Below are 25,087 nucleotides of genomic sequence, written 5' to 3' on the forward strand. Positions count from 1 at the left end.
TGTCATAGCCATTATTAATGAGCAGGTATATTCAATGAATAGATGGTGACAGGCAGAGGTTGTCACAACATGTGAGATGCAAAGCTAATTGGCAGGTGGTAAAGTATACCAGCGATGAGTCTTGATTGAAACTAATCAATTTGCTCCTCCTACCACCGTTTCTGCCACAGTTTAACCGAGCAACCATGACAATCAATAATACATCAAGAGCACACACACACACACACACACACACACTTATTTCACTTCCTTGCTAATTCCCTTAATGTTTCCTTCTCATCATCTTATTTCACCGGTAAGATCCATGTGGAATATCCTCGTGTATCAAGGTCCTGTTATGACATATTATGCATAAAACATAGCCTTTGCTCGAAGAATAATTTATGCAGACATAATTGAGCACAGAAGAGAAAGTCAAAATGTCTGCTGTGACTATGTAGTTGAGAGTGTGTACGGACGGTTATAATATTGCACATGCAGTTTAGGTTCACATGTTGACAAATGTTTGGGTGCAGAGAGAGTGAATCAGTATTGTTCTACATGTTTCTATACATGTAGTTGTCTCTCTTCATTGGAAAGAACACTGCACTTGTTTTCAGTGTTGTTGTCTTGAGTCTCTTTAAAGACTATTAGTTTAGCACTTCACCGGTGCCTCATCATAAGTGTCTCTTTGAGAACATCTGAATAACAGCGTACATGGGTCAAAGGGCTGGTTTACTCTTCATGCTCTTCAAAAAGCAGCAAAATGCCAAAGTCAAGAATCATCAAAATTGCTGCTTAGGTCCCCGCCACAGCCGAGCCAGCTTTCTTGTCGAACTGGATTTGTTAGTGATCAGAAGGGCAGGTAAGACACAAGTGACACAACAAATTAAAATCTCCGAGGTCATGCAGATTTGAATGTCGGCGAACGTCACATAAGATTAATCTACGTGATGCTAGATAGCCCCGATCGATGTCAGATATCAGACTTCAGGTTTGCTTTCTACCTCTCGCCTCTGTGAAACTAAACGCTTCAGAATGTCATCCACCGGGCACAATAAAGGAGGGGATTTTGCTCAAGTGGCAGGATTTGAGTCATAAAATGGTGAGAGAGAAGAATGAGAGCCAACAAACCTTCACATTTGATATCATCAGAAATTAACCTTCGGGGCGGAAAGACTGAGCCAAGAGTGGTGAAGGGAGATACAGAGGAAGAGTGGAGGAGAGAAAGAGAGGGAGGTAGACGGATGCTGAGGGAGTTGGCAGGCCTGTAAAGGCTGTAATTCCGGGAGAAGACCACATTAATATTTAGAGGAGCTCTCAGGTAAAACAAAATGAGCAGAGAAGGCTCAGCTTGACAGGAGGGACTGGCAACAGTCAGGCATAAAGATCCACTGGGTCACGCAGACATAACGCTTTAAAGTTTTGCACTAGGAGACACAATTGACTTAGCTAACACATTTTAGTACATTTGCAGAATAATGTTAACTTTTATAATAAGCAGCACATACACACAAGACAGGTACAGGCCCATCCAAAAGAGCTCTTCACATGAATATAAGTTTGAACCTGAACCCAATGTGCATGAATACATAAAATAAACAAAAAAACAAAACCCATCCAAAAGGAAAAACGGGTCAGAACCGATGTTTGTTTCTTATTATGTGTTCTTGCAACACTAATGACTTTCTCATCAGCCTCAGATTGTGTCTTGTGCTAAACGCTAAATGTTAGCAGGCTAACATGCTAAAGTAAGATGGCGATCATGGTAAACACTAACTGCAGGGCGCTCTGGTAGCTGGATAAGATGCATCGCCTAATATCAGCTGGAAACCCTTGTTGCATGTCATGTCTCTGATTCCCTCTATACTATGCATTTATATAGCGCTCTTCCAATCACTCAAAGCACTTTACAAGTGTCACATGTCCGCATTCATACAGAGTCAGTGGCTACCATACAAGGTGCACATCAGCATTCACACACACACTCTCAGGAGCAATTTGGGGTTCAGTATTTTGCCCAAGGACACTTGGACATGCTGACTGCAGGGGGTAGGGATCGAACCACTGATCCTCCAACCACTGGACTAAAGCTTATCAAGGGCAGTGTGACGGTCCTGCTAAGCCCGCTACTAAGCCCTCCAACCCGGCATAGAGCGCTATGCCGGGTTGCTAAGAGTTCAGTGCTAATCAAGCACCAGGTATAATTACAGTTCTGTAATAAAAGAATAAAAAAGTCTTGACACTCTCCTTCAAATTGTGATATGGTCAACAGAAAGGCTTTTCCTGCACATTTAGTCTCCTGAAAACATTCTCAAAGTCCCTGACTGATGGGATGAAATGAGGCTGAACTAGAATTGCAGTTTACAAAGAAGAGAAGAATATTCGATATTAGCACGGCCTCAAAAAGTGCTATGGGTGCGCAAATGTTCCCAGGACTGATGAGCTCCCTGGTAACCCTTACGAACATAGTAAAGTAGCACAGGGTGAGAGAAGTAAGAGACAGTCACCCTCGCCTCACCCCTTATTCACAATGCATTAGCACACAGCAGGGACGCCATCCTGCTACATGAGCTTATTTTAGCTCAGAGGAGTCGAGACAGCGTTAGAAATGATTATACCACGTTGTTCTGTTGTCTAACATCTGACCGGGCATGAACAATGGGCAACTGTTATGTACAAAGTACTGAAAAAGAGTTATTATCTTTTAATTGAAGACCCCTAACAAAACCCAGACGAATGATGAGTTGAATTATTACGTGTGACAAAATGAAAAGGAGATGATGTGGCGAGAAGCAGGGTCTCTGGCATAAAGACTTTTCTGCCAGTGTCATTAGAAGACCCGTTTAATCATTCCTCAGTCCAATTTCCAATCACCCCATCTGTGCTCGTTCAAAATTCCTTTATGAGAAGATTCTGCTCATAAATTTTTACATCTTCAGCAGAATAAAATCCTTTCCCTTTTTAAAGAGCCAAACTGGACTTTGGTGCCAGCGCAAGTAGCAGGCGTAGGAATTTACCTGTATGCTGGTGATGAGAGGCATCAGATAAAGTGCTCGGGCCTCGTGGAGAGGGCCGCGGACGGCTCTGCTCCTCATACATATCGAAATTACTGGCAGAATTGCTGCAAATTGCAGCCATCTCCACTCCAGCAGTGCAATCTAGTGCAGATGGAGTGTCTGCCAGGGTACAGCTACACCAATCAGAGACGGCATACCCTCCTGAAGGAAGCAGAGTCCGAGCTGGAGGCTGAGCCATCATTGTGTCAGCGTCAGGGCTGATTGGCAAGACCTCAGCTGGCCGGCTCACTGGATCCCCCGGACAGCCGGCATCAGTGTGTTGGACTGACTGAGGAGGAATCACACTGCTGAATAATTGATTGGATATGAATGCAGTATTGGAGGAGCTTTAACCGAAAACACTTAAATGTTCTTTTAAATAATAGATTACAGGGGATCCACGTCCTGGGAGATATTGTAGTTGATATTTCCCTTTGTCATGCGGGATGTGGCATCGTATCATATAGTCCTTTATCTTTCACTCAATCACTTCCTCTGACATCGACGTGCACTCTGCAGCTCGTGCTGCTACTCTCATCAACATGTTTAGCACATGTAAGGAGCGTGTACTAATTTAAATGCCATACACTGCAGTAGTTAGTGTTTGTAGAGTTTGTGTTGAAGGGATGCAGTTCAAGTGCACATATTTGCATTATTTGAATTATAATAATCAGTATTTGTTTATTAAATATCTATCTTTTATAAGTATGACGTGAACTTATGAAGTGAGACATAATGCTTTGAGGATTCTGAAAGTTTAACTCTCATCGTTACTCAGCAGACAACACGCCCCCACACACACACACAACGACAACAACTTGTCGATTGCCTCAGAGGGACTTTATTCGTCTGGGCTATGCATTTAAAGTGCGTATTGCACCTTTCCGAGGGTTTTGCTTGTCTTTCCAAGTATTAAGTGAATAGTCAGGGCCCAATGTGTTGCATAAGCTTCTATTCATGTGGACTCTTTTATTACGTCGGCAATTGAATGAAACATTCTTGTTGAAACGGTCTTAAAATTTTACACAGTCATAGTGAGGAATTAAACACAGCGTTAGCAGAGCGCTGTGGTTGTACTTCCCCCGTGAAATGGTTTTCTGGATTATAATTATCAGTGGGTACAGCTGCAGGGAAATCTGCAGGGTAGAAAGCCAACAGGCAGTATGAGCCACGGGGGGACAGTGTGTGGGCAGGCAGACTGTAAAGAGCTGCACAAGGCACTAAAAAACAATTGTTTTCCTGATGTCCGGGTCATCTTTAGGTGATCACAACAACCATTGTTTTGCTTTAGTGCAATATGTTGTGTGTTAGTGCGACACATATGGAATTATAGCGTTACTAAATAAAGGTATTAGTCACCTAAGTTGTATTATAGATAGAGTTTAAATGCAGGGAAACTACGATAAACATTATTATGGCTTTGATGAATATTTGTCAAGATGTTTTTATACTTAATTCAACCAAATAACTAATGAAATGTGGAAATATTATACTATTTTTCTTTATTAATTGCTTATTATATCATCAGTGTTGTTATATTTGAAGACATTATAGGTGTTATATTAAGCTCCCGGCTTTATACAACCAATATAATAAAACATCACTATGCTTATCATTGTTTAACTGCTGCTTTTAAAACAGCAAAGCGTAGAAGCGGAGTAAATAATTGAAACTGTAAAAGACTGCATGTGAACATGAGATGCTGGAATAAAGAGTTGTACTCTTTAATGAACACATAAAGAGACGTCGCTGGCTTCTTGTGTCAACAACATTATGCACATGGAGAGTAATTCTACCTGTGAACACAGCTGTGACATGAACACGTGAGCGGTTAAACGAGTCGTAAAGAGTACCGACCACATCAGTGTGCTGAAGAGGGACACTGACACGTTGTAGGATATGCAAACTGACAACTTGTGGAGTATGAGGGGGGGATCTAATGTCGCCTGCTGTAAACACCTCACAGGATTTATAATTGACTATTTGCTTCCTCAGGCAGAGAAAAGGCACCACAGGGACTGCTTCTAAACGTGTACGACGACTACATCTACAGAATAATTTAAAACGTCAAATCATTTTCACACTATGGTGACTGTGGAGAGAAGTGTTTTGATTGCAACGTGATGGGAGGAGACACAATGGATGGATGGCAAGCACCTGGCAGAATAATGAGGATATTTATTCCCTCTAATGGGAAAGGAGCGAGTTGACGGGGAGAAGTGGAGGGTTTCTTTAAGCCGTGACCTTACCGCAAGCTCGCAGCCTTTATTGACTCGAAACCGCTTTCAAATCAGCCTTTTATGCACATTGTGGCAATGCATGTATATAAGCTTGGGCATAATCAGGCTTGGAGTTTTCTTTTTGCATTTATGCATGTACGCAGGAATTAGTATTCATGTAGTGGTGTGAATGCAAAAAACTATTTGGAAAAACATTTAAAGTAGTAAATTTCATAAATTTGTTATGGATATATACCTTCTTAATTCACTTCCACAAGCTTCCACACACACACACACACACACACACACACACACACACACACACACACACACACACACACAACCACTGCTTCTCTCTTTTTCTCGCTTAATCACTAACACATACTTACTAAAGTTGCTCATCTATTTTCTTTTCCAGCAACCTCACCAATTTTTTTCTCCCTCCCAATCTTTCCCCCGTGCAACTCTCTTAATGTATCATGCATTTTCAACAAATTGCATGGCATGGACATTGGCAAGCTGCGCAGCCGCCTTTTAAAAAAAGAGGCAGAAGCATCACCTATCTATTAAAGACTGGAGTAATAAATCTCCCAGAGAACAATCGATCAGCACTCCACCCCACTCTCTTTACTAACCTGTGAGTAGTGAGAGGCACTGACCTTTGGCAGTCAGCGCTGCTGCTGCTGCCCAGCTGAGAGAAGAGGCAGCAACACACACACACACACACAGGTTTGGAGTGTTTTGCAGATTCTCACAGATAAACCATCGACGGGGTCACGGCATGTCTCGCTGAATTGTTTTAACTGCATTTGTGTTACTCCGCCATCTCTCCGAACAGATGTGCTGTCAGTCATCAGTGCATGCCGTCCACCCTGAAGGTTCGTGACGCACTTCCATCTTGGACTTCGATATGAAAAGTAAAGGTGGAGAAGAGCAGGACGTTTATGAATGCCCCCTCCCCCCCATGAGTATGATTGAATGTTTATTTCAATTCTTGGCCCTTTCTTTCCTTGCCACGTTGACCTTGTCTGGCGTATTACAATTGAGCAAAACTAAGTGTCCACAGAGAGAGTAATTGAAAAGGAAAAAAATACACAAAGAAAAGCAAAACTGGGCCGTCATCCTCGCAGGAATTGTGATGTTCTTTGATTTGTGCTCTCTTTTGTAGATACAGTCCTCTTTAGATTTTCCACTGCGTGACAAGAATACAAATACAAGCCTCAGGATGCTGCATTGTGGTAGAAGCAGGCTGTGCAGGATGAATGTGTGTTGGGATGTGTTTATGCATGGTCCCTGGGAAAGAAAAAGATTAGGAGCAATGGAATGATAAAATAAAAAACGAGAAAATAATTGCATAAGGTTAACGCGTGGAGAGAGTTCTGTGTGGTGGTGTGAGAGGAGGATGCAACACAATGACGTCGTTAAAAAAGTAACGATAATGAGACGGAAATATAATATGACATTTGTTTCATGTGAGGACGGTTACATCAGATCTGTGTGAAGCGAAGATATTGTACGTCTCTTCAGCGGAGGTTGAAGTCACACTGTTCATGTACATCGTCTTTTACTTGCTCACTCTGACTCCATCGCACTTTGTTACATTTTCCATTTTCCATTTTGTTTTTTTTATGCGCAAATTGAAAATGCACATAAAAAGAGTTGGATGGAAACGCTTCTACTGGTCTCTTCTTCTTCTTCCTCTCACCAACTACTAAACAGAATAACATGTAAATCAGCAGAGAGCGTTTACACATCACATCCATACGGAGAACTTTATTTGATTGAGGTGAATTACTCTCTTTGAACATTTCGACCAATTATCATCACATCTATTGCTTCTGTCCCCTTGTACGAGAGAGTGTGTGTGTGTGTGTGTGTGGACAGTATGTTCTCCTCTCCAGACTGAAGATGAATGTGTTTCCCTGCTGCGTGTGGCTCCTCTGCTTCTCCAAGCCCTGAGTCGTTCTACAGGCTGGGAGTTAATTGCCAAAGACTGTGCTGTTTCACATTGATCTGAGAAACATGGTTTCCTTCCACAGGAAAGAGACAAAGATACTAGACATGGGAGAGAGATGAAAGGAATTAAAGGGCAAAAGAAAGACGTTTTTTTTGCAATTACATATTATACCCACTAGTGTCCCACGTGTATTTGTGGGAGTGCAGAGGGGAGTGGGTGTGTTTTATAGTGTCTTCTATCATTGTTACTTAGTGAGCATCAGTGAAGATACTTGGACAAAAGATGTGGTTACATGTTTTTATTGAACTCTTTGCTGTAACCTTTTTCTGACTGTCACTATGCACTGTTGTCTCTCATCATTCTTTCCAGGCTGCCCTTTTGATGTGAAGTGGACCTCACTTGCCAGAAAGCCAAGCCTGTCAAACGCCCATCTCCAAATTATAGTCATCCCCCCCCCGCCCGGCGTCCATCTGCACCCTCACTTTTGCATAAACACACACATAACACGTCTTCTTCTCTGTGGCACACCTCCCTACAGATCACATGAGCTTACAATACTCAGGGCAGACTAAGAGCTCAATTATAACACTTGCGTCTGCCCCACTCGTTAAAGGTGAGCCGTATGCAAAGTGGGTGACGCTGCAATTTTCTGCAGGATTCTGTGCAATTGTCGTGACAGGCAGGAGAAAAAGGCCTGCAGAGGAAGAACACAAGGGTTTACTTTTGCATTTCCTCTCAGCTGTAAGTGTATCTTTAACGAGGCAGTCAGGTGAGCAACGAGGCACTCATCAGCTAGGAGGACAAGTTCCAGGCACATCTGGGGACCATCTTACAATGTGATGATATGACTCTGAGCGTCCTGAGGAAAAAGAGAATCACTAAATACTTGAAAAAATGAGTGAAATGTAGTAATGGAGAAATAATGCCAGTTGGTTTGCCTAGTGGGTTATCACTTCAGAAGGTTAATGAGCAAAGAGAATCAGAGCAAAGCTCATTGGTCAAGTATGCTTTCATGCTCGGACATAAATGTGTTTTTGACTCTGGTTGTCAGCTGTGTGCATAAAACAGACAAATGTACCAGACACAGGTCCAGTACTATGTGATTGGAGGCCGTATATACAGGAAGTATGAGTGAAAAAGGGCTCTAATATGCGTAATCAATAATGTTACAATGCAGCTGCAGGTTTATAACAACACAACTAGTGAGCAGGTATTGTTTTAAAACATCCTGAGGCATCATGAGTTCAACTGTTCATGACTGAGGAAACACGTGCAAAGAAATAGTGTCTGTGCCGGCTTGTTTTGGTGATCTGAATGATTTACCTCGACATTATTATCACAGGATGAGCATGAGATGAAAGTCCATACCTGGAAACATGACAGCCTCCAAATATAGCACCAAATAAAGTTAGGTTTGAGTGTCTCTGTTGTTTACCTCCTCTCTCTCTCTCTTTGTACACTAGTTGTGCATTTGGATTCATACATTTTGTTTAGACATGATTAAGCCGAAGCCAAATCTTCTCTGAAACAGAAGCAGCTCCACTGCTGCTCTGAAGTCACGTTACAGCTTCTGGTTTGCATCTCTTGCTATTGGAAATGACAAACTGTCAAAGAAACAAGGACACAATCCATAACATTGTCATCCTCTCTCCCCACTGCCTCGGGCTGAAGTTGTTCTGTTTTTTTAAGAAATTTAATTAGGCTTATTTTCAGTTCATGTCTTCTACAGCTGGCTTATTAAACAGTTGAGTAACTGTATTAGCATTTTTGTTTTAGATTAAAACAATCCATGAGGGCTACACGTGTCTTGTTTTCCCTGAGGGACGGAGAAGACAGATTCTTTTCACTGGAATATGACATTGTGGGCGAAAGTGATCAAGATTAGAAAAAGCTGCCAGATGAGTGGAGTTGAAAATGTTAAAAGGTGCTGAAGGTGTCAGAGAAACATGTTTGATGACTCAGGTGGTGTGCAAGTCCTGGAGGGAAGGCAGGTTGGTGCCAATGAGCTTTTTTATTAGTTTGGACCATCTGTTGCAGTTTTCTCTTTTCCTGTTTTGTGGCCAAAGCTTACAAACACGCAAATTAGTAATGTCAATCTTTAAATAACAGCTCCCTTCGTGACTTCCTCACATGGCACGGGAAGAACGTAGAACTGCCTTAAAGCTGAATTAAGCCAGCACTGGTTCCAAAAATAAGTCATATTGCATAGAAGTCTATGAGAAAATGACCCAACTTAACACTTAACATTATCCTGATGATATGCTCTCAAGTGCAAATCCTTTTTAATATGGCTTCTAAATGATGGTCCCAATTACACACAAACACACACACACACACACACACACACACACACACACACACACACACACACACACACACACAGGAGTGTTCCAGGAAAAAAACAAGGATCCTTGAATACAGTAACTCTCTATCAAAGATGTTGCAGGATAGCGTGCAGTGTCATAATGACTGCTTCATTAACCAACATGTTTGCCCTGTAGGCAAACTGCAGGGGCTCCAGCAGGGGGCCTGTGATGCGCTTTGGGTGGGCCAACACTAGTTTTTCAAAGAACTTTGTGACCACAGATGTGAAGAAAACATTCCCGTAGTCATTGTTACTGTCATGCAAGCTTCACGGGGAACAGTGGATATTTGAAGCAAGACAGAAAGACCTGTGTGAAGACAGGAGACAGTTGGTCACTACAGGCCTTCAACCAAAAGTGTGAGACGCCATCTGGGCCTGGGGCGTTCCTGGTCTTTTGTCACTGAAAGACATCCTCTTCACTGATGCATCATGGTTAGTTGAGGCCAGAAAGATGTGTGAGTTTCTTATGTCTGCTCTAATTTCTTTCCCACTGCTGTGGACCTCGTCCTCCGCCTGATGAAGCCGCCTGACTTTGGCTGTAAAACAGTTGTTATTGTCGTGTTTTTAAACAAGTCTTGGAGGAATTGCATGTTTGGTCCATCTTCACCGACACGTCAGTATCAGTAAACTCATCTTGGCTCATCTTCCAACAATGTTTACCACAGGCTTTCTGGATTTTAGGTTTTGTAAATTGGGAGAAGATGAGTGATCAGAGGGTCCAGAAGCCTTATGGATGCATCCTTTAATACTGTGTGACAGCGTGTTCCTGTCCCCGGTGGGAGGCGACTGTTTGAATAATGAGAAGAGAGTGAGCTCTGGCCGATCTCGCTTCAAACTGGTTAACTAGTAAGCAAAGTGTTGCAGCGCCTCGCTCACACAGGCTGGAGGCGGGATGTAAACAATGGCCAGAATAAAGGAGGAAAACTGTGTGGTGAACAAAGCGGCTTACCGTTAATGAAAAGAGCTTGAAGGTGAGGCAAACAGATTTTCTTTAACACCGTGATACCAATACACAAACTGATATCAAAGTAGATTCTGTCTCTCCTAATTCTCCACGATGCAGCGGCTCTGATGCACATCTTCAGAGGAGAGAACATGCAGATATAATGCAATGTCCTGCGTGGATTCACCTCAGCAGGTTTGCGAGACTCAAAGTGCAACAGAGAGTGAGCAGACCTGGCCGGTTCTGCGGTGGAGCAGCAGTTTGTCTCTTAATACCCAGAAAGCAAAGACTCATCAGGCGAATACTCGTGAGCAGACTGTGGAAACGCCACTGTTGGGAGTTTTAGTAGTACTAGCATGTTTTCCTGTTGCTGCAGAGGACTGCTTGATCCCAAGAACATCCATAAAACTCACTGTGTGTGAGAAATAGTGTCAAAAGGATAAAGAAAAGAGACATTCACACACATCTTACATATCATGTTGGGGTTTTCTTTGTTAGATTATTAATGTGTATTGATTGCAGGAACACGTTCACGCTATAAAGGCTAGAGCATGAAAAAAAAGAAGCAAAAACAATAAATGAAAAGCGAGAACAACATTTTCTTTCTCTATTGTAAATAAATAAACGGATGACAAGTCCTATTACTCAGAGGGACCAAAAAACTGGAATTCAATTTAAAAGATATTGATCAAGTTGTTAATGCTCCACTGATTAATATAATTCAGTCCTGCTCAGAGTTTCTGTTTGTTTCTGTTCTACGGAAAAGGAAAACAAAACTATTTGATTCAGTGTCAATGTATATTATACTGAAATGTTTCTGTTGAATTAAAATGAGTTGTTTTCCTACAATTAAACCATCATATACTCGACAGTGTGAGATACAATAACAGCTAAACTTTCTGGAAACACTTAGTCGCTCCCCTGATGAGGTCTCACAAAAAGAAAGGACAACATGTCACAGGGCTGATATTTCATAATTCGACAATACACACTTAAGTGGCAGCTTTGAGTTTTTGTTTGAATCTTTTGTTTACACGAGTAAATAAATCATAGCTGCGGTTTGTGGACGTGAAGCCAGAAGAGAGGGCGTGCATATGACCACAAACTCTTTGTCCATCCTTTTGTCTGTTGGATTTAAGTGCTGCTTCCAACGCTACACAGACCAAAGTACGTTGTTGTAATAGGACATCTGGAAAACTAGGCTAGTCTCTTTGGGACAGCAGTAAACTGTTCCAGGACCTACATTACAGGTAGACACGTCTGCATCAGCCTCGCCGACCAGGTGTCTAATACAGTCGATGGCAACAATGGAATTGCCTTGACCCAGTTCTGTGCTTTTCATACATGCACACACACACACACACACACACACACACACACACACACACACACACACACACACACACACACACACACTATATCTGAGCATATTCTTTTCGCTGTCTGCTTGCTTGACATAGACTGTATCCTAATTATAACCGCAGATGCATGATGTCCTTTTATTTAAAGACGAAACTAAAAACTAAAGACAGGCCCCGGATCAAACACTTTACCTTGCAGAACAAATCATTTTCCTTGACTCACTAAAAACCCTTTACCTTCATCATTAAACAACAACTTCAGGCTGTCTGACATGAAAGTGATGCACTACTATAGCAGCTTTGACACACAAAGAAGTAGCATGAATCTCTTTCCAAGTGGGGAAAGATTACTGCAGTTACTGGACAACTAGAATTGACGCTCCAGTTAAAATCTAATTGACACCTAAGCTAACCACACACATCTTATTTAGCTCATGCATGTGATTCCAAATGTGATACAATTTTCCTCACAAGTGTGATTTGTTACATCCTGCACACACATCTGTCAGGAACTACTAAATGCGTTAAAAAGGAGGCCATTTCCAAAAATAACCGCAGAAAGAACGATTTGTTTCTGGCTCTCTCATTCTTCATTTTCTCCCCGTGACTCTTGTTCTGATGACTTTTATTGCCTTTGCCTTCAAACTATTAGAAATGCAATAAATGCAGCAAACAAGCTAAATTATATCAGAATCTAGCTGCATATTAAGAGCATCAGAAATGTACATATCTTCAGAGGCTGCACGTCGTATTAATGAGCAATATTTGCCTGGTTGAGGTAACTGCAATGCATTTCTTTCTATAGGCTGCAGGCAAGCATGGATCCATATTTCATTTATGCCCTGAGGGTAATCGATGATGGGGGTGACGAGACAACAGCACACACTGAATGAGCAAGGGTACTCTGAAAGGTTCAAAGTTGCCTGCTGGCTCATTGGAATTCAGTCTGCTAAATCCTGAGCTTTCCATATTCCCAGCATGTTCCTGCAGCGTACCATGGGGAGGTCTAGCTGGCACACTAACCACATTTTTTATTATGTGCGGCACTTTGTAATGGCCTCAGGTCAGAAAAGAGACCTAGATCTCCATTAATTCAAATAACCTCTGCAAACCGCTGTACAGTATATGCAAGCAGTCCTGTCTATAGGAAACCCAAAACCATGCAGGCCCACATAATATTATACAATTACAGAGCAGGAGTTCCAGATGTTCCTGACCTGCTGTTCTGTACCTGCAGTCCAACATATTAACATATTGTCAATTATTAATTACCTGGGATAGTTAAATGTTTACATTCCGATCTATTAATTATTCAATTTGAATCAATTAATGTGAAGGGAAGATATTAGTAAAGTCACAACAATAAACAGCTGCAGCTGTACCACTCTTTGCCTGCAGGTGGCAGACGTGTTAAATGTGCAGCATCTGTTACTTCCCTTTCCTGTAGGTGTCGCAGGTCAGTCTGTGCATCTGCAGCGTGTTGGTGTTGAGTTAGTGTGTGAGTGCAACGCTAACTAAAAGTCATATTCAGTACTTGCAACTTTTTTTTTGCAAATTGCAAGTTTCCTTTATTTGTAACTTCTAGCCTGGCCTAAATGAAACATTTTGTTGGTTTGATTGTAGTGAAAGTAATTCAATAAATAATTTAACATGTGTCAGAGTTAATGTATATTATTTAGTCAGTCCCCTAACCATAAGAAATTAATTTAGTTTAATTGTTTGTATTTTCTATGTGTTAATCATTCAAAATTAAACATTTTCCCCACATATTTAATTTATATATGCTAGAATTGGGGGAGAAATTGACATTTTGCGAGAGTTTGTTTTGAAAGCTGATTTCTTTCTGTATGATTTTTCTAATTCTTGCATGCAATGCATTTATAATTTAGGCCAATAAAACCTCAGCATTACAACAAGATCTAATTAACAAGCGTCATGCGCCACTCGAATGTCCCCCCCCCCGGTCCCTTGGTGACAGGGACGTATTTAGCATGCCTGAAAAAACCGAGCTCCCCACATATGCTTATTAATGACCACAGTATTGCTCCTTAAGTGTATGTGTGAGTGTGTATGTGAGTGTATATGTGAGTGTGTATGTGAGTGTGTATGTGAGTGTGTATGTGAGTGTGTATGTGAGTGTATATGTGTGCTTTAATGCAGAGTGCTGACAGGAGAGAATCTCACGTCCATAACCTTGACCACGACCAAGTGTGTGTTTTTCCAGAAACAGGCTCCTTTAAGCTCCACTCACTCCAACAGTGAGATCGTGTGCAAACTGCGATGAGAGGTTATGAAGACACACACAAGCGAACCATGGCGATAGCTCATTAACACTGCTGCTCAATCCAAATGTCCTCAGGAAACAACATTTCTGCAAGTGCTTAGCGCTTTTGGGACTGGTGTTTTTGTGTAAGATATGGTGATCAGTAGTGCGTTCACGAGAATATGAAACAGCTTACTATCCCACTATTTATCCCCATGAATGCTGATTGGGCAATGCACTTTCTTGTCTAATGAAGTTTATAAACTAAGTTGTTTGCACATAAACTTTGTTTGATGTGATGAATCATCACTGCTGTGTTGCTGCCCACCATCACACATTCACGGTGTCAGTTTGGCATGAATCACTGTGCAGTCACAGCGTGTACAACATGTGGTCGGAGGTAGTCGCCCTGAAGGTTCTGGGATCAGGGCTGAAAGAGTAAGTGCTTGAATGGTGGCTAATGGTTTGGAAATGCGGCTTCCGAGTGCATGCCCCGCCTGAGGTCGTGTTCTCAACAACAGTGTTTAACAACAAAGGTTTCTCACCTATGAAAAGCCTCGTTTGGTGATGACATGATTGACTGAACGTTAAACACCAAAGAACAGCAACACACTGGGGATGTTTAGGTGTACGGACATGATGTAGGATATGTTCATTCACAGTCACATGTCCTGTATTCACCATCACATGAGCTTTTATGGTCGTCAATGTTCATACCTGCTTCCAGACGCCGTCTCATGCTCTCCTGCTACCTGAACACATGTCAGGCCAATTTAAAGGAAGGAACTGGCCGCCTGTTTCCATACCATCCATGAGGTTTATAGTCTGTGCATGGATGCAGAAATAAACACGACGTGCGATATGAATGTGCGAGCAGCTAGCTTTGAGCCACAAGAGTGGCCATGATGTGTCCACCCCGAGAAGAAATATGTTGGTACATTTAATGAGAAGTGGTGTGAAGACGAAGACGAGGAATTTGGCTTTGGAAAAGTTGATAATTTCACAGTTGAATTCGTTCTTTGTTGGCATTCTTTCCCTGTCAAATGTGAGAGGAGGCATAGACTCAAAAGTGTTATGCTGCCAGCAAAAAATAAAAGGATTTGGACAAGCACACTCTGACAAATATAACTTATAAGCAGAAGGCGACTGTTGAAAAGCTGTGAGCAAAAAAAAAGAAAAGAGAAATTATACTGCTGTTTGTTTTCTTTCATGTGAAAACACAAATGTTGTAATTGAATTGCTTGTGCTTTGGCTTGTGTTGTGACATCGTGGTGCTGGACAGACTCCTCTCATGAAGTGCACTTTACACACATCTTTTCACTTCAAAAGTGTTCATCGCTCTCACTGAAGTGGTTTTCATTACTGAATTCTTGATGATATAAAAAGGGCCAAAGTCGTCTTATCTCTCTCTGTCTGCCTCTCTTCGTCCCTTTATCGTGCTCCATCACTGCTCATAACTAGCTATTTCTCTCTGTGTGTGACCTCCCTTCTTCTTTCTGCTTTGAGTGCTTCACTTTTAAATTCCTCTCACAGCGGCTGCCATAGCGTTGCTGATAAGGTGATAGTTTTATGAAATCTCATAATCGAGATAACACTTCAGCTAAAGCCAAAGTTGACAATATTGCGCAAAAAAATTATACTTTCCAGGGTTTGGGCCGGCACTGCAGGCCACAGCCTACATACAGTATGTACCACACACACACAAACACACAACTTACCGAGCCAGTGTTCACCAGTGATCTTGCCAAATCCCTCCCGATACGACTCCCAGGCTCTGAAAAAGTTGACGGAGCCGTCCTCGCGGCGCTGGATCACCTACACAGACAAGACAGCAGGACATAAGGTTAGTGGTCAGGTGAGATTCATTCCACGTGTTTCTTCCTCCTCTGTGATGAGTCATTCAAAGTCCCGCAGTTGATCGCTCAGCTCGTTTAGAACTAAGCTGAATTAACTCTTAACGCTTGCTCTTTCACGAATGAATAATGTAAATGCTCTTCCCTCTAAAAAGGCAATTTCTCGGAAGGTAATAAAGAGAATCCATTAAATCCAGACTGACTTTGAATCAAATCGCAAAGGAATCTGCATCCTTAATTGAAATCCCAGGAAAGAGATGAACAATACACCTAAATAGAGTGAGAGGAGGGGGGAGAGGGGGGGAGGGAGACAGAGAGAGAGAGAAATAGAGAGAGAGAGAGAAGAGAAGAAGAGAGAGGATGAACACGATATATATCTAGAGATCTTCGACTCTCTCTACTCTACTCTACGTCAGCTGACTTGATCGATCCTCTCCTCTCTCTCTCCGCTCTCTCTCTCTCTTTGCTATCTCTCTTCTCTTCTCCTCTCTTCTCTCTCCTCTCTCTCTCTCTCTCTCTCTTCTCTCTCTCTCTTCCTCTCTCTCTCTCCTTTCTCTCTTCCTCTCTCTCTCTCTCTCTCTCTCTCTCTCTCTCTTCTCTCTCCTCTTCTCCTCTCCTCTCTCTTCTCTCTCTCTCTCTCCTCTCTCTCTTCTCTCTCCTCTCCTTCTCTTCTCCTCTCTCTCTCTCCCTCCCGCCTCCATCTCTCTCGCTCCTATGCAGTGACGAGGAGACTACCTCCCAACATACGCTGTCCGCAACATAGAGAGCCGCAGCATCGACGCGCGCGAAGGATATTCGTCGACTAGAGCTATCGACGTCTGCCTCTCCCTATACCTCGCCTCTTCTGCTCTCTCCTCTCTCCTCTCTCCTCTTTCTTTCTGCCCTACACTCTCGACTCGCGCACTCTATCCTCTCTGCAGATGCAATTCTTTCTGTATCCCTCTCCTCACCCGTGCTTCTCTCTCATCTCTCTCTCTCTCTCCTCCTCCTTCTTTCTTTCTCCCTCTCTCTTCTCCTCTCTCTCTCTCTTTTCTTCCTTTCTCTCTCTCTCTCTCTCCTCTCGCTCTCCTCCTCTCTCCCTCTCTCTCTCTCTCTCTATCTCTCTATCGAGAGATAGAGAGAGAAGTGTTCTCTTCTTCTTCTGTTCTGTGAATCATGAATTCTATGAAACAATGGTTTGTGGAGAAACAGTGAGCTCAGATTTTCTAACGACCCTTTCAGTCTCAGAAACAATGGAAATATTTGCAAATAGCAACAGTTTAGCTCAGTGTGTGTGTGTGTGTGTGTGTGTGTGTGTGTGTGTGTGTGTGTGTGTGTGTGTGTGTGTGTGTGTGTGTGTGTGTGTACACATGTGAAGTATCTGGATCCTCCAGTGAAATACTCTGTGCATTAAAAATGTGCTGACATTCCAAGTGCCATGTTGAGGATGAAAGGAAAGTGGAACTGTGCTTCTGAAGAGGAAATGCGTACAGATGGAACTTGCTGTTGGAAAGCTGCGTTAATGTTGAAACGACAAAGGAAATTCCCTGAGACAATTTATGTTCGGCGTGACTAATCCCCGAACATACCATGAGGTACCAGATGGCACCAACAGACATATTTGCTTTTAACATCAGTGCCGACAAAAGAAGCAATTGCAAAAATCTTCATTCACATCATTTTCATCCTGGTAATTGTCTGCGATCATCTTAATCATCATTATCGTCATCACTTATCAACACCATCTAGGGATTCTTGTGATGTCCCTCCCCCCTCCTCTGAGGAGCTCCTCATTCAGAGCTCCTCATTCAGAGCTCTCTGACTTAATTACAAAGATTAATTATTTAGTAACTCAATTTAATAAAAGAAATAAGAACCTCAACTCCTCAGTAAAACTACATCCCAGTTCGAGAGGAGAGCAGCTGCGAGTCCTTCCAATCATGATACAGAGACTGGAAATGAGATTCTCAATGTAGGCACATGAACCAGAATCATTCTGTGTCTTTGTAGACTGTTCTGCAACGTCTTGTTCTCATGCAGCGACATTAACACAGAGACTTTCACTAATATCAGACAAGAAATCTTTAAAAGTGACAAAAAGTCAAGTAGATAATTGTGCAGCTGCTGGACTGGACTGTAGTTTTTACTTAATTGGACTCAAACAGGACATTTGGAACTAGTTTCATTTGGTACGCTTTGTCACCAGCTCGTGCCTCAACGATGTGTTTGGAGGAAGATTCATCCCTACACACATCTTTTATCAAAGAATAAAACAGAAATATCACACCCGTTTCTTTTTAGTGCAACTGAAACACACATATATGTGTTATATATGCATATATTGTAACCCTGTGACATCTTTATCTCGGTGAGGGCAGAACCGAGGTTACAGCTTTCTGCATGAAGCTAAACGCAGAGGGTTTTGTATCGCATGTTGCGTAACACTCTCACAAGCTTTGCCCCAGTGCATAAGACCATCAGTGTCCCAGTTATCTGTGATGATGTCAGTGATTAAACTTCTAAACTTCTTTAAGCTGACGTGGAAACCCAACCCAACAATTCTGCACAAGTGCAGGTCAAACTGATTAGTGTGACTGAGTGTTATTAGTAATAATAACTTACTGTATTGCTGCGTTACGCATCTGCAAATGATTTTATATGAGAAAACGATGCAACAGGAAACCATTGTGTGCTCTGAGAGTTGACACCGCGGCATATGCAGCCGATAGGTTCCATATATAGTATTGCTGCAGATTTCAATATTAATGTATGGTATACAGTGGATATGAATAATGTTATCAATCATTCATACTGAAGGGTGGCTCTTTTTCACATTCCAAGAGTAATGCTACAGAACAGCTTCATGCACAGGTGGAGTAGTGTCCACTTCACTAATGTTGTGCACTTATATTGTAAGACAAATACATAGAAACAAAGAATGTTTAACCAGAAGAGATTAAGAATCTACGGAAAACACAAAAAGAGACTAAAATAAATACATATTTCAAAAGAGAAATCGAAATTAGGTTCATACAAAGTTTAAATCTGCCTCTCATTCTTCCATTTAGGATAAAAAATCATTTATTAAGATGAATTCACTCACTTTTTAAGTCTCTCTGCAACATATCGCACGCCGAAGGTGCAGAAAGACGTTGCTTTAAAGATCCCAAACTTTATAAACATGCTTATAATAACTCAACATATTTATCTCAATAGAATCTTTGCACGGTGATATTAAATAATAATATGCTCGGCTCAAGCGGGGCCACTATCCTCTTAATACGGCTATCACTGCAACGATGTCCTCATTAGCCTTATCAAAAGACCTTGGGAAAGAAAGGGCCGTGGCATTTGGCAGTGCAAACAATGCAGCGTCACCGTGTTACTGATATGTCAGCAGAGCACTCAAGGACTGTGAGGACGCCGGCCCCTGCTGGCTTCTCTCCTGATTGCCTGGGTTAACTGGTGAGATTGATGTCAAACTCACGGGTAAAGGCACTGCACTAAAGTACCACCGTCTTCAATGTAGAGTCCAAAAATGACAACATAAATTCTCCTTGAAATAATGACTGTTCAGCTTCCTTATCGTCCCTCCCTCCCTCCTCCTCCCGACATTCAAATTAGCCGGAAAAGAGAAGACTGCAAATTGATAACGCTATGTTAAAAACGAGGGTAGCGGTTTCCTTTTCATCCATCCTCAATTGTTTTTTCTCTCTCTCTCTCTCTCTCTCTCCCCAGACACTCGCTGTATTAGCGGCACTTTAGGAGGCGAGACAAAAGTGCCACCTCGACTCAGTAAATCACAAGAAGACTTTTTTCCCCTTATAAATGTACACCTAAAAAAGTCAAACTGATGTGTCAGACTACAAGTCAGTCATTACTCAAACCCCTTATTTCTATTCAAATCGTCTGCGGCTTTTCAGAACAATGTATCGCTCAAATTATCACAGCTCTGACAAAATCAAAGCCCGTCTGGCTGAGTGCGTTCTGTAGTGCCACCTGACATATGACAAAGATATCTGCGAGATCTTAAGAAGAGAGAATAAATAGCAGTGTGCTCTCATGCTATCGCTGTTCCATTGACTTAGAGAGTCCCCCGTCTACAACACAATTAGGAGACAATCTCCTCGTGTTACATTTAGATGAAGTGTGAGTGCACCAGTGAGAAGTCGCCCGGTGGTCACATGAAGCAGTACTCTGCAGCAGCAGGTGAAGCAGCACGTCGCTCAGTTCACATAAAGGTTAACACTCTTGTCTTTCTGGCCCGGCCTCCTTCCATGTCTAGTAGACTGAAGGGGCCCCTCTGAGGTTTAATTGCATGTTGACCCTGAAGGCCAGTATCTGTGTGTGTGTGTGTGTGTGCGTGTGTGACCTGGAGACACAGAGCTCCAATCATTCTCTTTCAAATGTTTCAAGAAGAGATCCAAACCGGAAGGTGCTTTTGGACGTTTGTGCGTACATTGTTTGTATGTACTGCGTGTGCATGTAGACCACAACATGCATGCTTGCAGTGTGCACATGGCAGTATGTGTGTATGCAAAGCTAAAAAGGGTCATATTCACCTGAATTTCTGTATCTGTGCTTCTAAAAGGTGTGTTTTACATTTTAGCGCAGGCAGTTGTTTTCCTGTGTGTGTGTGTGTGTGTGTGTGTGTGTGTGTGTGTAATTCTATGTCTTTACTGCACATGTGGTTGTATAAACATGTGGGCGTTAATATTACTGTTGAAGTTTGTGGACACTATGAGAAAGTTCTGTTGCTTCCGGCCTGTTTTATCACTGATAACATGCAAGTGAAGAGCGCGCAGAGATACGCAGCCAGGAGGCAGATAAGCAGACGGTACAATCTGCTCCGACTCCGACGTTACTGTTGCTCACAAACAACTTGCTCCCAGCACCGGTCAACACAGCGGCAGAAAGAAAAGGGCAAAGAAGATTTCAAAATACTATTAGCACCACATTATTTGATTGTTTATTGTAGTAGTGTTGCCTTTTATGTGTTGTACTATGTGTACCTGTATGGAGCAGATCTTTGGGCCAACTTTGTTTTTTAAAAGTGCTATATAAATAAACCGACTTGACTTCCTGTGGCTCAAACGCTTGTGTTTTATAGGCCTTGGCAACTTTGTCACCTCAACCCCCCACCCCCCCCCACCCCCACCACGCAAAGACACAAACACTGTTTCCACTGGGACGTAGCTTAACATCACAACTGACAAATCCCTACAAACAATGTCTGTCTAGAGGGCAGTGCCTCGCATCAAAGATGTTTCTGTCAAGGTCAGAAGCTGACACAATAGTTCTACTTGGGTGTGGGGAAGGTGATGTTCCAGCCACACACACACACACACACACACACACACACACACACACACACACACAGAACCGCAGTTGAGACACAGCAGACGTATTATTAAAAGGGTAGAGCAAGGTCCACAACATAAAGTACAAAACCATCTAGAACTGACCTATAAAATCAATAGTAACTACAGCCTGTGTTCACATTAGTACACTGGCAGCAAACACAACATTAGCAGCTAATGGAACTCTGTGCGGTCACATTTATTGGGTTTTAGGTATTGCAAATGTTTTTCTAAAATGTGTGTGTAGCCGCTCTGACACTCCATTGTGCTATGGACTCTGCGTTGTGTTGGTGGATGATGAGGAAAGAGACGAGGACGGCTCAGAGGCTGTTTAATAACTAAATGTGAACAGAAATGGATTATTGCTGGAAAATAAAGCTAATACATGAATGAATCGGTGACTCCTTCATTATGTAGGCTGTATCTGCGATGACCTGAGGTTGGCAAAATGCACCGATTCGCTAAGCGTCAATGTATGATCATTATCAAAGAGCACAACATCAAGGTAACAGCTGTTGTGTGTCGCCGTGCTTGTGTTATTTATAACGGGGCATAACACGTGCCAGTTGTCTTGGGTTTGTGCGCTCTGTGAAAGTCTGTCGGAGCTCGGCCGGAGCTGTAATGCGTGTGACAAACATCACTTTGAAACACCGCTGCAGTCGTGTTTCTGCAATTCCAACACATGCAACGGAGCGACACTCTCCAGCTCGTGCTACGTCAATTACAGGAGTAGCTAGTAACACTTTCATTCATATTATATTAATAACGTGAGCTTGTAAACGAAATTGGAAGCGAGCAATATTTTTTGTGTGCATTCACGATTCTGGGACAGTTATATTTCCAGCTTCATCTTATATCTCCATCAGTCTTTCTCCATCGCCGTGCATTTACTTTATCCTTTTTCCTTGCAGCTCTTCGGTAATTAATTCTTTACACACGCTGTTCTACATGCTCCACAAAGCCTAAACCGCCCATCTCTCGGGGGCAACTTTTTACAGAATTACCTCCACTATTTCCGCAGCAGCACACATTTACTGTGAGAAAATGCATTAAAGAAAACTGTCAATAAAAAGGAATTTGTTTCCTTATATTGACAGTTCACAGTTTCGATTGTAGTTCACAAAATGGTGGTTGTTTACGAGCAAAGTAAAGAAATCCAGAAGAAGCAGCTGACAAAACAGTAATTACTGGATATACACCCTATAGTCTCGCCTTCTGTTTATCTCTCAGTTCATTACCTCCATTTTCTTTATCCAAACAGTTAAGCCTATGCACAAACATTACACTGGGTAAACATACTTGTGTTTGTTTGCTGGAAATGTTAAAGAGATGCACCGAATTATCTCCAGTCATAGAAATGAAAAACAACTTTTAATTAATTACATATTATACTCAATTCCCTGCCCGCACTGAATCTGAAAGCTTGTGTTGTGTGCAGCTACAGCTGAAGGTAAGATGTCTTTCTCCCCCAACATACTTTCTGCAGCAGGATTTGTTTTATTGATGCTTGATAAGATGGCACAGCGCAAAGGCAGACAGGCCATACAGATGAAGGAAAGCACCTTTGAGGGGGGGGGGGGAGTGGTTGTTGTAAAATGTTTTGTCAGAATGTCTGTGTCAGCAAGGCGCCATAAACTAAGTATTGACAGTTGAAAGTCTCCTGCACTCTTTCTCTCCAGTCAGGGAACTCTCTGACAGTTCATCAGGAAAGTGAAACCCGTGTTCCAGGACAGCAACACCCTCCCTCCCCCCCAGTGCAGCTCGTCACAGAATAATACATATGCGGAAAAGAATGAGCCCAACATGCAAATGAAATTACTTACAGCACGTGACACTGCAAATGGTAAGTAGTGAGCTTGAGTTACAGGTAGACGATTTTCAAAGTAAAATGGCCGAATAGGGTTAACAAGTAAATCTGTGATCCTGAACCACCTCACCCAACACTTGCTAAAGTGCTGTTGCATTGGCATGATCACATTAAGCCGCCTGTAATCTCTGCAGTAGATGAAGGCAATTTAACAAGCAGCCTTAAGCTCTTCAGCGGGCTTTATGTCAACTACTGGGAGCCCACAGCGTGCACAGACGGACACCCCGACTGACAGAACACAGGGAGGAATCAACACAAGCACTCTGAAGCTGATTGGGGGAGATTTACAATCTGGCATGTGACCGGGTGGAAAGCAGGACACGTGCCAATAGCTTGTTAGCTCCTGGCATGTATACACTGTGCACACACTATGTTTGTATGATTGCTGCTCTGGCAGCAGATGTCACTTGGTACAGTTGCTCTATATTGACTAACTGGAGATAATTTGTAACATCTTCAGAGAGTGATTAATACATTAGCCATGAGTGACAGAATTACATGGGGAAAAAATGGAAATGTATAAATAAAGGAAACCGTGTGGGGTGAGGCTAATAGAATCAGCTCCCAACGCTGCCTCCTTTCATAGATTTAAGATAGATCAAAACAGACAGGCAAATGAAGTGCTAAGAATTTGATTACATTGTTAAGAATATTGATGATATGGTGACAAATTCAACATGAAAGCACTCGTAAATCCACAGCAGTCTGCAGAATTGCTATCTTCAAAGAGGAGCGCAAACATCTGTTGGTGAATGTTTTATAATCCTATCAGAGAGACAGATGTGTTCTGAAAACAGAAGCAGCAAATGAGAACAGAAGGAGAAACAGTCGACCACAAAAGCTTTTTCTCCCGCTCTCAGTTTCTGCTTTTACAGGTACTTAAGTCAAAAGATTATTCCTGGCTTTCAGCAGTAACCTGGTTTTTTTAAAACACCATATATAAGAAACCATATTTTCTTTATTAAGTTAAGGGATTAAGAGAAACCAGATTAACTCAGGTAGAGTAGTCGGAACAGGCTTTAAAAAAAAAAAAACATACCACATGGGCATGGCACGACCCAGTGCGGGAGAAACAGGACACATGTGAAGATGACAAATGATAATTATAGGCAAAATAATCACTTAAAACTCCAACTGAAATAAAACTTAACCACTAAATACTTTAATATCCATAACTGAGAGCCAGTTATTTGTAAAATGCTTTAGATTTAGAGTTTACAGCCATGCTAGCAGCTGTTTCGAGGCACAGCTGCACTTTGAGCTAAAATGCTAATGCTAGCATGCTAACATTCTCACAATGAATTAACAAAGTGAGTAGGCTACATTATATGAGGACAATGTCAATTTGGATTTATCCTCTGGGCACCATGGATATCTCTAGAAAATGTCATGAAACACACGCAGAACGACAATGTGACACCGCCTTTCCTAGAGTCACAGCGCTAACATGGCTAACAGAAACAGAAAAACTAAATTGCAAAACAAAACGTGCCGATACTGGTTCAAAACTGGTAGATTAGATTAGAAATATACATGTAATCTGAGTCTTCTAGCACGTTCAGACCTACACTGAATCCAAACATTAGAAAGACAATTGTGCTTTGAACAAAAGTTAGTTTGCACTCTGAAGTTTTCAATTTCCCTGCCTTACAAAAACATTTACAGATAATACACAACTACAAAAACATCCGTCCTGGATTCTTATTTTATTTTTCAAAACCAATAAACTAACAGAGATGAAATATTGAAGAGCCCGTGAGCCACATGGAGATAGTGAAAAGCCTATTCCGTACACTTTGAGATGCTCAGAAAGCACTCCGAGCCTCTAAAGGAGCGATACAACATGCACACAGTCGTACATTCAATCTAAAACTTTTACATT

At 42.1% G+C, this 25,087-nt stretch overlaps 1 protein-coding gene across 2 annotated transcripts in view; it reads right to left on the bottom strand.

Moving 5' to 3' along the window:
* Nucleotides 1-25,087, bottom strand: part of fibcd1b (fibrinogen C domain containing 1b) — an 89,523-nt gene that overhangs the window by 14,623 nt on the left and 49,813 nt on the right. For both annotated transcript variants that reach the window (XM_029444889.1, XM_029444888.1), the window contains one exon: nt 15,865-15,961. In XM_029444889.1, coding sequence (XP_029300749.1) covers nt 15,865-15,961 — 97 coding nt within the window. The remainder of the gene's footprint in view (nt 1-15,864; nt 15,962-25,087) is intronic.

Source organism: Cottoperca gobio, chromosome 12 (genome assembly GCF_900634415.1).
Source record: "Cottoperca gobio chromosome 12, fCotGob3.1, whole genome shotgun sequence".
Lineage (NCBI taxonomy): Eukaryota > Metazoa > Chordata > Actinopteri > Perciformes > Bovichtidae > Cottoperca > Cottoperca gobio.